This window comes from Malaclemys terrapin, chromosome 5, assembly GCF_027887155.1.
Source record: "Malaclemys terrapin pileata isolate rMalTer1 chromosome 5, rMalTer1.hap1, whole genome shotgun sequence".
NCBI lineage: Eukaryota > Metazoa > Chordata > Testudines > Emydidae > Malaclemys > Malaclemys terrapin.
The window spans coordinates 126,735,230-126,748,809 of NC_071509.1; the positions used below are offsets into that span (position 1 = coordinate 126,735,230).

A 13,580-nucleotide genomic window follows, 5' to 3' on the forward strand; every position below is an offset into this window, starting at 1 on the left:
GTACGAGGCATCTCTGCTCACTTTGGCTAAACAGAAATGTGCCCCTTTGCAAAATCAAATATTGACAAATAAGAGAGCACGACACTGTATGATTTCTAGAGCTGATATAGGGCAACTTGTTCAGCAGAGTGATGTAAGCTTCGTTATGATTGCATCATCCATGACTTCTAGGAATAACATGATGCAAGTCATATCATGTATGATGCAATACCAGCTTCAGATTGCATCATTCATTGTTTTGCCTAAAAAGCAAGTACTGTTCAAACCCAGTCATAGATTTATTCATAGATCCAGTCAAAGATATATTTTAATCATTTCTGGTTTAAATTGAGATCCCTTCCCTTTATAACTCACTTATCCTCCACCATTCCCAAGTCAAGGGTCGTATATACTAACCCAATAGCATATCTTGAAAACTAGAGCCAATCAACAATTTTAAGCATCATTTTCATTCTCAGTGACCAGAATTAGTAAAGTTTGACTACATTTATTTCAGAAGCATTTTGCCTGTAGAGCAGTGTAATCACTCAGCAATCACATGTTTTCTCTGCACTATATACTTTCTGCTACTCCTATAAATTTATATTATCTGGCAAGAAGCACAGTTCTATTAAGTTTGTAAGACTACTTATTGGAGGGGAAACACAAGTGCAGGTCAAATTTGGAGCAGCACTGAACTACTTCTGTGGTTACCTTGTTTTATGAATGGTCCTGAAAGAGCCACATAATAAATGGTTAATATAGTTTTGAATCATCCAGTAACTGTTTTTATTTCTGATATAACAAAACCATCAAAATTTGTGAAAACTATTCTTTAAGTCATAAGATATCACAAAATCATTATTTGTATATGAGACAATTGGTGATACAAAAATCAAGGTGCCTACCTCTCAGTTACACGTTTTCACAATTTATTTAGCTTGCTAAAAAGATCTTTAAGATAACCTTCAGATGTGCAATGACACTAACTTTTTATTTTTAACCGAAGTGTGAATGGAATTGCAATTTCTTTCTTCTGTAAAAGCTTTTTTTTAAAAAAAGAAAAGCCAAACAATCTACTTGGAAGAAGCAGGTAATTCCTAGAGAAAAAATTCAGGTACCTATATTTAAATTGTTCTTCTCTGCCACAGCAATGTGATTAATTCAAATTGATTATGAAATTTCAACTAGTGCCAATGCTATAAACTCATAATTGTTTAAGTCCATACTTTGTGCACTTGGGACAAAATAACTCTATGCTTATGACTATTGCAAGAAGCCAGAAGAATTTATTTAGACAAGTATGTCATTTTTATTTCATGTAGGTCCTAATCCAGCAAAGCACGTAAGCACCTACTCAACTTTAACATGTGTTAAAGATAAGACTGTATTTAAGTCCCTTGATAGATCAGGGCCTTAGAAACCAATGTTATTCCCTTACTCAATTTTCCTTGTCAAGACAACAAAAGCAGTAACTCAATTTCTACTGAAACCAAGATTATTTTTGCTAATATGCCCTATTGGTAAATAATAATGGGCGACCTTGTGAATGGTCCTTGCACAGGTGCATGGGGATGGAGGAAGCCTTGTGCAAGGGCTAGTCACGATTGCATACCCTGTGCTCCCCAAAACCCTGGAACTGCTCTCTCCTACCACCCCTGGAGATGCTAGACACCCCAAAGGGAGTGGGAAGGAGCAAGAGAGTGGTGCATGGCCATCCATTCTCTCTGCACTTTCCAGAATAATAATAAATAATAATTAATAAATAGCTTGCAAGCTATGGAGAGTGAAGATATAACCTCACCCACCATGTCTCTCTCAAGTCCTATGGGACATATAATTCCATGTTCATACAAAATAACTTAAAAATACTACAGAAAAAAAAACTCTAGACAACCCTAACTTGTGGTCAGTCATGAAGGATAAGCAAACGCGAGAGTCTGTGCTGGCACTTCATTGGTGGTCTTCCTTTTTCTGAGTCAGTATTGAACCAACCCTCTAACACAATGTTACGAAGCATATGATGGTGGAGGTTTAAATGGAAATGACTTTCTGACCAATAGGATAGCAATTTTTACAGGAGTAAGAGGGTTCATTTCAGTGTCTTGAACAAATTATAACATTCATACAACTACCCAACATTTTCACCTCCAGTTTTTGCATTTTTCTCTAATGACTAAAGATACTTTTTCCTGGAATTGAATGAGAAATGTCCTCCCTTTTCTCCCTCAAAATATTATACCCCCTGGAATCCTCTGCTGCAGAGGACTAAATCCACAGGGGTCAGGACTGGCACCTGCTTGGGACAGCACAATTCCAGGAGCAGCATTCTGAGCAGCCAGCAAAAAAAAAGGCAAGGTGGAACCAAAGAGTGAGAAGGAACTGTAGCCCAATCTATAGATTACTTATTAATTATATTGATTACTTAAGAATTCCCAGTAATTACTCTGAGGTCTGACAGGTTCTTGTCCCAAGATCAGGCCCAGTATTATTAAAATGACTGTTCAGTTAAGAATCCCAATGTACACAATTGCAATACTCACACTTTAGAATGTATTCCTTGCATTACTGCTGAATAAAATAAATGCTAAAGGTAGTTCTATGGGCTATAGAATTCAATATTCTAGAGAAAGTGTTTTGTTGTTGAAAAACAAGTCTTGGGTATTTTTCCTAATGAGGCATGTACTTGTGGGAGGCACTATTGCCTAGTGGATAGAGCCAGGGTTCTAATCCTCTTTCTGCCACTGGCCTTCTGGGTGACCTTTACCTCTATGCCTCAGTTTCCCTATTTGTAACATGAGGATAATGATACAACCTCCTTTGTAAAGCACTTTGAGATCTGCTGATGAAAAGCACCGGATAAAAGCGAGATATTATTATTATTTTTGCTTCTGTGAAAAATCTATGAATTAGAAAACACTTGAAATGGGACATGAGAAAAGAAATGAGCAAAAGAATATGTGAACCTGCCTTGGGGGGGAAGAGAGATGAGAGAAGAAATAGATAAAAGAATTGGAGAGGAGTGTTAATGGCTGTGCTGCCAGGGGAATCCTGGATAACTGAGGCCTAATTCAATTGGACAGGTAGCACAGGTTCAAGGCTGCCACTGCTGAGGAATTCCATAGGAGTTCTCTCTCAAGCTTGCCCAATAAAAGATATTACCTCTCCCGCCTTGCCTCTCTCGTATCCTGGGACCGACATGACTACAACAACACTGCATACTACAACCGTTTTCTCAGATACTACAAATCAGGTATATTTTTATTATTTTTGGCATTTGATTTTGTTGCATATGGAACAAGAACACATTAAAGAGAGAACTTACTAAAACTGTCTAAAAATCAGATACCAAAATGTACAAGTGTTCAAGACACACAGCATTTGAACAGAGAATCACATACTATACGAATAACTTATTGGTGTGTTTCATACAAAGTTGTGCAATGGGTGCATTTCTGCTTTTGGATCAACCAATTAAGAATCCAAATTTCTACTTATACTGTAAACACAATGGTGAGTAAACAATAAATATATGGTACCAGTCAAAGAAATAGTTAGTGAACTGATTATTCCTAACTTTTCCACCTAGTTAAATGTTGTGCCATGCATCTTGGAATCATAGCCAGTTGGTACAGATGGCTTCATACACAGCCTACCAAAAGTATATACAACTTTCAAATAGCTATATTACACACCACTCATTATTAAACACCACCATAATCAGCATCTGGAATCCATTCTGCAAATCATCAGACTTTCTAACCTTGAAACTTAATAATGGACCAGCATGTAATCTCAGTTATATTTGCGTAAACCTGGATTAACTCAATTTTCTTCAGTAATGTTATTCCAGATTTACTCGAGTATATCTGAAATTAGAATCTGGCCCAGTATTTTCTTATTCTGTATAGGAGGTCAATTTTTTAATGGCCAGTTTTAGTAAATTTGGCTATACAAGCTGGGAAAATATAGCATCCAATATAACTACAGAGTAACAAAATGCATTTACCAAAGTTGCAGTAATCATTCTATGGAAATTAATTATAATCTTAATTGTAACACATAAAACGTATTTACAAACTTAATTATAAAGTTGTCATCATCTTCTGCTAGTCAGTCTTCAAATACATTTTCCTCAAATATTACTTTCCCAGTGATATAACACAAATTCTGACTGAAAATCCATCATTCAAATAGTCAATAATATTTGTACTGCCTGAGATGCTAGTTATATGCACATACTGATATGTTTAAATAGTCCCTGAGTACAGATGATAGATTAATCTAAGGGTAGTTTGAAGCTGATACAAATAAATTCTTACTGTTTAAGGTATTCATTCATTCAGCTTGATTACTACTTGGTTGGTCCTGTCACTAAAGTAATTAAACCCAAAAACTTTTAAAGAAAAACTATCCCTCCGACATCAGTATGATTATCAAGAAGAAAAATAATAATAATTCACTAGCCTGAAAAAAACATTAGAAAAGTTCATAAGTACTATCTCGAGGATGCAATCCTCACCTAGTGAAGACAGCAGGATAATTACTTTAGTCTACCTCCAATTCCATCTGGGCAATTTTAAACTCTTAAAACTTTGATGACATTTGTTTGTTAGTGTGAATTGTATTCATAATTATTCCCATTTTAAGCACCAGTTGGTGGGAGTCTATAATCAGTACAAATGAATAAACATTAGATGTAAAAACTTAATTCAATGTATCAATGCAGTAATAGTGGAGCAAGAGTTGTTAACATAGATAAAATACGCATGCAATAACTTTGCCACAGAATATGTTAATATTACCACACTGCTACTTCCTAATATCTACCTTTGTGGAAAATGTAGCAAGCTGAAGGACCTATTTAATTTGATTTATTAATCTCTTAGGGCTACTATTAATGCTGAAATAAAATAATTGTGGTTATTATTACCGCATGTCAATCTGCTGCAACATTATACCTGAAGCTCCTTGAGTCATTGTCATAAAATTTCCATTATGTTAGAACTCTATTAGCTACAATTCAGTGAAGAAAAAGCAGCTCAATTTTTAGAAAACAACATAAATTATTTTAAAATATATTGAAAACCTGACATCACCTTGAAGTCTAGTATTATATTCCTTTCATTTTTCATTGTTAATTATAGGAAATAAGCGCCAGCCAAGCAGCTCTGTTGCTTTTATTTATGCTTACATTTATATCACTATTGTTTCTGTTCACACCTTCTCATGGGAACATCAATCTGAATCTTTAAGTTATGGGGAAAATGACACCATTTTAAACTTTCTATGAAATAAATATTGTGCATTAAGATGACAACTTAAAGAAGTATCATATCAAATATGACCATAAAGGCTTTCAGATGAAACCAAGTGTCCCAGCAGATGACATGTTGAGTTTAATCCATATAATACAAGAGCAGGAGCAGGAAGGGTATATTCTAACATTTGGCAAGATTGCTACAGTATAGATTTAGGAGAATTGCTTTCTCAGATCCTACATAAAGCATCCATCATTTGTTATGAATGTGAGTATGTAGAGAGTAAAAAATAGAAAGTTTCACAGGGCTCAGTGCACACTGCATTATATCCACAGTACACAAGACAATAGCCAGATTTTTGTCTGGTTTATCCAAGATATGGAAAAGATGGTGGAGAGCACAACAAGCTATTGGCAGTTTCTTGTTCTTCTGAATCAAACTTAAATAACCCCAGTTTCTTGTTTTCTGAATTTAATTTCTATTGGATATATCAAAGTATATTAAATTAATTCACAAACAATTTTAAAAAAGTAGCAGATTTTTAAAGGTCTGCTTTGCTATAACCATTAGCTAGAAACAGACCTAAATCTTACTTAATACTGGATACTTAAACTACTTTGGAACTTTTAAACTTACATTACTTTAGAATTTTTTAAAATTTGACAACCTGTTCAGATTCCCATCTACACTGCTTATGTAAGAAATATCCCAACACAAAGTCTTGGATACATTTACCAGTTGACCTAGACTGATTAGAAACCATATTACTCTTCAAGATAAAATTAGGTTGTTCTCTAGCACATATTGGCCTTTATAGCTTTAATAAATAATTACACTAGTGTAATAGAAAGGTCGGAAAATTAAAAATACATAATGTCATTTTTCACAAAATCCCAGATGTCACAGTATTACTGTAAGTTCTGATATACTAAACTGAAATTCAGTTTTCAAAACTACACTAATTAATTCTATGGACTTGGATTAAAGACTAAAATTTTCTCCATCATAATCACACATAGTAAGAGAGACTCTTATTACAAGGCATCTATGTAAAATTATTGTTAATGATCCTAGAAGCATTGTATTAAGAGAACAAAGGCTAGGAATGTTACCTGGTCTAGGAGGATGTTGTTGTTAGATTGTGCTAGTTTGGGTGAGCTGTCAGAATAAGATAAGTGGAGTTCAGTTGTGCCATTAACCTCTGACATTTTTGACTGTGTAAGGCTATGTACTGTGAGAAAAGTCGCACATTTATTCTTTTAACTTGCTTCCCCTCCATTTGTAATGGCACTAAGATAAGATAGAATGGTTTAATGAAAGACAAAAAACAACAACACCAATACCCCAAAACTGATTAAGAGAACCAAACCCAAAAGGCATACAGAGAGATTTTTTATAATTAGATATAAAAAATGAACCTGTACAGAGTAAATGAAACAAATTCTGCCAAGAGAGAGACCACTGTAAATGTAGATAATTTACCTATCATAAATCTGGACATTTTAAGAACAAAAATTACAACTTCCAGTGCTGACAATTTGATTTATACTCTTGTCAAGCTAAGTTTAAATATCTAGCGAGATAGAAGACCAATGACAATCGTTGCACTATTTGTGCTTGTGTAGTTAAGTTTTAACTTTATAAATCCCAAATTCTTGATGTCTTATTTGTGTCCATTTATTCTTTTGCATAGAGACTGTCCAGTTTAATGTGATATATGCCATCATGTGCCAGCAATCCCCTCTGCCATGTACATTGGGCCAAACTCTCTGTGCAAAAGAATAAATGGACGCAAATCAGACATCAAGAATTGTAACATTCAAAAACCAGTAGAAGAGCACTTCAGTCTCCCTCGACACTCAATAACAGACTTAAAAGTGGCAATTCTTCAACAACAAAAACTTCAAAAACAGATTTTATTGAGAAACTGCAGAACTGGAATTAATTTGCAAACTGGACACCATCAAATTGGGCCTGAATAAAGACTCGGCGTGGATGGGTCACTACAAAAAGTAATTTTCCCTCTGCTGATATGCTCACCTTCTTGCCAACTGTTGGAAATGGGTGACGTCCACCTTGATTGTATTGGCCTCGTTAGCATTGACCCCCCGACTTGGTAAGGCAACTCCCATCTTTTCATGTGCTGTAATATATATATTGTTTACTGTATTTTTCACTCCATGCATCTGATGAAGTGAGTTTTAGCCCACGAAAGCTTATGCTCAAATAAATTTGTTAGTCTCTAAATTGCCACAAGGACTCCTCGTTGTTTTAAAAAAAAATAAGCATTCTAACACAAAAAGTGTTACTTAATGGAAGTGGTTTCCTAATTAAGGGAGAGTGAATTATACTTATTTTGGTTGGGGGCAGTTTGAGATGGTCTCTTAGGACAGATGCTATCTATTAAAGGTTGGGTCTTGTACAGGTTTCACAATACTTAGGAACAATTCTGCTTTTTTTGTTGTGCATTTGTTTTTATGGTTTTTTTCTCCTTCTCTCTTTTCTTTTAAACTACTAGGGATATTTGCATAAAAACTGAGATTTGACTTTTAAGGCTATGTCTACATGACAATACACCAGATCTGCAATTTACCACTAGTGCAACTTCACAGGTAATAGCAACAGTGACAGCTATAATGGCAACATGGATCAAGCGTTTTCACTACAGTGTCCTTAACCCTGCTCTAAGTACCATTATATGATAAAATAGTAAAAAATAGTGGGTTGTGGGTTACGCTACAACCTCCACTATCACTGCCACCAGTGGAAAGTTATGGATCCCAATTCCTAGGGTAAACACAGCCCAAAAGTTCAGCAATTCCTCCTTACTCTCCTTCTTAAGTTATAATTCTTTATCTGTGGGTAGGTCTACACTTACTTCCTGGTTCGGCGGCAGGCAATCGATCTTCTGGGATCGATCCCGGAAGTGCTTGCCATCAACGCTGGTACTCCAGCTCGGCGAGAGGAGTACACGGCATCGACGGGGAAGCCTGCCTGCCGCGTCTGGACCAGCGGTAAGTTCAGACTAAGTTACTTCGAATTCAGCTACGTTATTAACGTAGCTGAATTTGCGTACCTTAGTCCGAAGTGGGGAGTTAGTGTGGACCAGGCCTATGACACTATTATACAATCTTTACTGAGAAGATTGTGACCACCTCTGTACTGATGCAACCCTTGCGGGGGAGGGGGAAAGAGTGGGAGAGATTCATCTTCAACAGCCAATGAAGTCAATAGGAGTTAAGAGTGCTCAGAAGTTCACAGGATCAGTTTCCCTCATTTTAATTTCCAGTGGAATATAAGGGCACGGTGGAATTTTCAAAGGGACTTATGGAAGTCAGGTCCATAATTGCCATCAACTTTTATTCCCTTAGGCCAGGGTTGCCAACCTGTGGCTCCGGAGCCACATGTGGCTCTTCGGAAGTTAATATGCGGCTTTTTGTATAGGCACCAACTCCGGGGCTGGAGTTACAGGTGCCAGCTTTCCAATGTGCCGGGGAGTAGACACTGCTCAATCCCTGGCTCTGCCACAGGCCCTGCCCCCACTCCTCTCCTTCCCATCCCCTCCCCTGAGTTTGCCATGCCTTCGCTCCACCCAACCCCCCGAGCCTCCTGCATGCCATGAAACAGCTGATTGGGAGGTGTGGGGGAGAGTGAGAGGAAGGTGCTGACAGGCGGGGCTGCCAGTGGGTGGGAGGTGCTGGGAGCAGGGGGGAAACTGATGGGGGGCTGTTGATGTATTACTGTGGCTCTTTGGCAATGTACATTGGTAAATTCTGGCTCCTTCTCAGGCTCAGGTTGGCCACCCCTGCCTTAGGCCCTTTGAAAATTCCATTCTCTAAAAATAAAGTTGTTGCTCTTACGTAAGTGTCCCTAGTAATCAAATGAGGGAAAATATATACTACCAGGAATGTCTGTATATACAATGTTCTTCATAAAAGCTTCAGCAATTTTTTAAGGCACCAATCCTGCAAGATGCTAAGTGCCCTTGTAACAGGATGGTCTCTCCCCTCTAAGGGCAGTGATGCCCAGGACCAACCATCTCCTGTTCCAAGACATGTCCCATCCCCCTTAACGGCAGGTGTTGAAAGGATCAGTAGACAAGCTGGGAGTGGAAGACAGGTATTAATCAGGTGACTACCTCCTGAATGTGATAAAACCCCATTCTAAGTTCAAAGGCAGGGAGTCTAGAGAGGGGTGTATGCTCATCCTGGAGCAGGACCTTAACACTGAAGAGAGTGAGGACTACAGAATGGACTGACTGTAGAACTGTGTCCCAAAAGAAGAAGAGAAGCACTACCCTAATAAGGAAGACTGTGGATATCCTGTTTCAAAGGGACTCTGAGAAAGCCGGCAGAAGTGCCAGAATGGAGAGCAGTCCTTTCACACTGTCACCCTGTTGCAAAGATGAAGAAGTTTGAGAGCAGCAAGTATAGGAAGAAGCTCTGGAAAGAAGAAGCCCATCAGCTTGTGGCTAGAGGTGGGGGCTAAGCAAAAAGATCCATTATTTAGGACTGGGCACCCATGGTAGAAGGTAAGTGTGGGTCCCCCCGTCACGCTACCACTCTGATAGAGGATGCAATGACCTCTGCAGTTCAGGAGACAAAGAAGGGACTAATGTAGCCCAGGAGGACTAGAAGTTGAACAAGAGCCAAAGATTGCTGTGTGTCTGCCATCAGTCCAGGATGAAGGATTGGTGGCATTCAGCATCTGAGGTGATCTTAAAATCCTGGCTAAAATAGTGAATGTTTGGTAAATAAGCTGTAGCCAAAATAATTTTTGAAGGTAGTAGGCCATGGTATAAAGTAAGAGTTTCATCCTGTAAACTATACCAAGCACAGTACTTACTACCACAGGCAGTCTCATTGTAAGTGTTTGCAGGATCAGGTCTTGAGCCATTTTAGTGTCAAATCATTTTTTCCCAGAATGAATAGCTGAAATGTTTATTTGACCCACAGTTCAAAAAATAGTTTGTCCTCACAGTTAACCTTCTGACATCGTTTGTAAGAATGATAATTTCTTCACTTGTTGGGATTTAGCACTGGTATAACAATCTCAATACATTATTAATATAATTCTATGGAGACAAGATTACAATGTCAAAATTAAACAAAATGATGTCAAAACAAATATCTGGATGTGCATTATTCTGTCAAAATAAAATGAGGTGAAAGGCTGTTACTGCAAATCTTTAGAGACAACATACTGCTGTCAGGATGATTGCAAAATGTCTACAGAGAAACTTATGATGTGAAAACAAAAGACTAAGTTACTTACTAGTAAATAGAGTTCACCAAATACATGGCCTTTACAGATTCCCACTTGAAGTCAGGCACTATAGTACCTTAGAATTGTTTTTAAAAGTACTAAACCTACAAGCCCACCATATGCATATGCACCATGGCACCAGCTATGCTAAGAATTATATTCAGAAGTACACAGAAGTGCAACAGCCTCTCGTCCTCTGACTTCCTGTACATCTGTCCAGACAAGATATTCTAAAGAAAAGCTTAAATGAAGGATGGCATTGAATCTAGATCTGTGAAGGAAATTCATCTGAAGAATTCCCATTACTGGGAGTTTTTTCCCCTTATAAATCTACCTCCACAGATCCCTACTCTAGCAAGCAATAAATACGTTCACAGGGGAAGGGCTAAGAAGTAAATATAAGTAAAATATCATGATAAAACGGTCTTCCCTAAATAAGCCTATGAGCTACCTTCTTCACCTAAATAGTACCACTGTGCAAATATGAATATAGCTCAAAATAGCTACCTTATAGATATCAGCCCAGGTGGGAACCTTGTTGTGATATGTCTTCAAAGCTGCCATAGCTTTTCTGGAATAAGGCTGGAGACTTTCTGGTGCTGAAACATGTGCACTCTTATCAATCAATCAATTCTACTAGCTGCTTAGATAGTCGTGGAACTGTCTCTTTTGGGACCATGCCCTTTTTTAACGATACCCAACAATGCCAGGAAGATTTACAAATATCTTCAATTTTCTCAGCATAAGAAATCTACTTCCAACTTGTAGAGAATTATCCATCTTGGAAGAGCTGAAGGATAGAAGGGAAAGAAAACTGGTTCAGCAACAGACTAGTAACTCCACCAGAGAGGTCCTTTGGGGGCATCTGCCTGTCCCAAGTCAGCATAAAGGAGGAGGGTTGGGAGTGGGGCTAGCAACTCCACCCCATAAAATATTAACTTGCTACAGAAATGCCGACAATAGAGATAACAGAGACTTTTAGCCTGGAAAAAGAAGGGCCTTCAACTTGAAGATGCATGACGCTGGGTGGTGAAAGTCGTGAGGAAGCCACTAAACCGATTACCCTTCTTGCAACCAGGAGGATTACCATTGGTACATGGACCGTGAGGACCATGTACGAGTCAAGAAAGACGGCACAGGTCGCAGCAGAGATGAGGAGCAACAACCCGACCCTACTAGGCATTAGCGAGACAAGATGGACGCAAGCTGGACAGAGACGATTGTTGACAGGAGAGCTGTTGCTGTATTCCGGACATGAAGAGAGCGACGCACCCCACACACAGGGAGTAGGCTTCATGTTGTCCAAGCAGGCACAGAGAGCACTGATTGGTTGGGAGGCACATGGTTTCAGGATCATCACAGCATCCTTCAGAACTAAAATGAAGAGGATTAAGATGAATGTTGTACAGTGCTATGCTCCAACCAATCACAGTGAAGAGGGGGACAAAGACTATTTTTACAACAGACTTCAGAAATTATTAGAGATTCTCCCAGACAAAGACATTACCATCCTTATGGGAGACTTTAATGCCAAAATTGGACCTGACAACACAGGACATGAACAAGTCATGGGGACCCACGCTCTGGGAGAAATGAGTGAGAATGGAGAGAGATTTGTGGATTTGTGTGCACTTAACAACCTGGTCATAGGAGGTAGCATCTTTCCTCACAAGCGGATCCACAAGAGTACCTGGGTATCGCCAGCAGGCACGATAGAAAACCAGATCGATCATATCTGTATTAGTAAGAAGTTTAGAAGATCTTTGCAGGACGTTAGAGTTAGAAGAGGAGCAGACGTAGTGTCCGACCATCACTTAGTGGTGGCCAGATTGAAGCTGAAGAAGAACTGGATAGACGCGTGAGATAGACGAGCGAAGTACAACATCAGCCTTTTGAAGGATCATAAGATCAAGGAAGATTTTGGACTGACACTGAAGAATAAGTTTTCAGTACTACAGGATCGGTCTGAGGAAGACAGTGTATCCAACAGATGGCAGAAAGTGAGAGAGACACTTAGGTCAGCATGCCAGGAAGTGCTTGGAATCAAGAAATACCAGCAGAAAGAGTGGATCACAGCAGAGACCTTGACTAAGATAGAAGATGGAAAGAAGAAGAAGGCAGTAGTTAATAACAGCAGGACTAGAGCAGCAAAGGCTAAAGCGCAAAAAGAGTATGCTGAAGCCCATAAAGTAGTGAAGAGGAATATTAGGAAGGATAAGAGAGATTATGTGGATGGATTGGCAGCAGAAGCGGAGCAGGCAGCATACAACGGTAATATGAAACAGCTGTATGACATCACCAAGCGACTGTCTGTAAAGTTCAGCAAGCCAGAATGTCCTGTTAAAGACAAGCAGGGAAAGTCTATAACAGAAATAGAACAACAGATGAATAGATGGGTGAAGCACTTTGAGGAACTCCTAAATAGACCAGCACCATTAAATCCACCAGACATTGACCCAGCCAACAAAGACCTTCCAATCAATTGTGATAGACCAACCAGAGATGAGATCAGAAAAGCAATCACTATGATGAAGAACAGGAAGGCGGCTGGACCTGACGATATTCCAGCAGAGGCCCTGAAAGTAGATCTGGATGCTTCAGTGGAAATGCTGTACCCCCTTTTTGAGAAGATATGGGAAGAAGAAGTGATTCCGGCAGACTGGAAAGAGGGATACCTTATTAAAATCCCCAAGAAAGGAGACCTCAGCAATTGTGCCAACTACAGAGGAATCACACTTCTGTCGGTGCCAGGGAAGGTCTTCAACCGCGTTCTCTTAGAGAGAATGAAGGATGCCGTCGATCCACAGCTACGAGATGAGCAGGCAGGTTTCCGGCAAAATAGATCATGCACAGACCAGATATCAATGCTCCGCATCATAGTCGAGCAGTCTATGGAATGGAACTCCTCGTTGTACATCAACTTTGTTGACTATGAGAAAGCATTCGATAGAGTGGATCGAGAGACTCTCTGGAAGCTACTTCGGCACTATGGCATCCCAGCAAAGGTGGTTAACTTGATTAAGAACTTATATGACGGCATACACCATAGAGTGATCCATGGAGGGCAGTTTACAA

The 13,580-nt window shown here is 39.0% G+C and overlaps 1 protein-coding gene across 21 annotated transcripts in view; it reads right to left on the reverse strand.

Annotated features, from left to right (window-relative positions):
* The window catches only part of STPG2 (sperm tail PG-rich repeat containing 2), a 703,121-nt gene that overhangs the window by 376,963 nt on the left and 312,578 nt on the right, over window positions 1-13,580 (reverse strand). For 2 of the 21 annotated variants that reach the window (XM_054029556.1, XM_054029555.1), the window contains one exon: window positions 7,281-7,383. The exons of the other annotated variants lie outside the window; for them this stretch is intronic. In XM_054029556.1, the coding sequence (XP_053885531.1) occupies window positions 7,281-7,383 (103 nt within the window). The remainder of the gene's footprint in view (window positions 1-7,280; window positions 7,384-13,580) is intronic. 21 annotated transcript variants of the gene reach the window in all.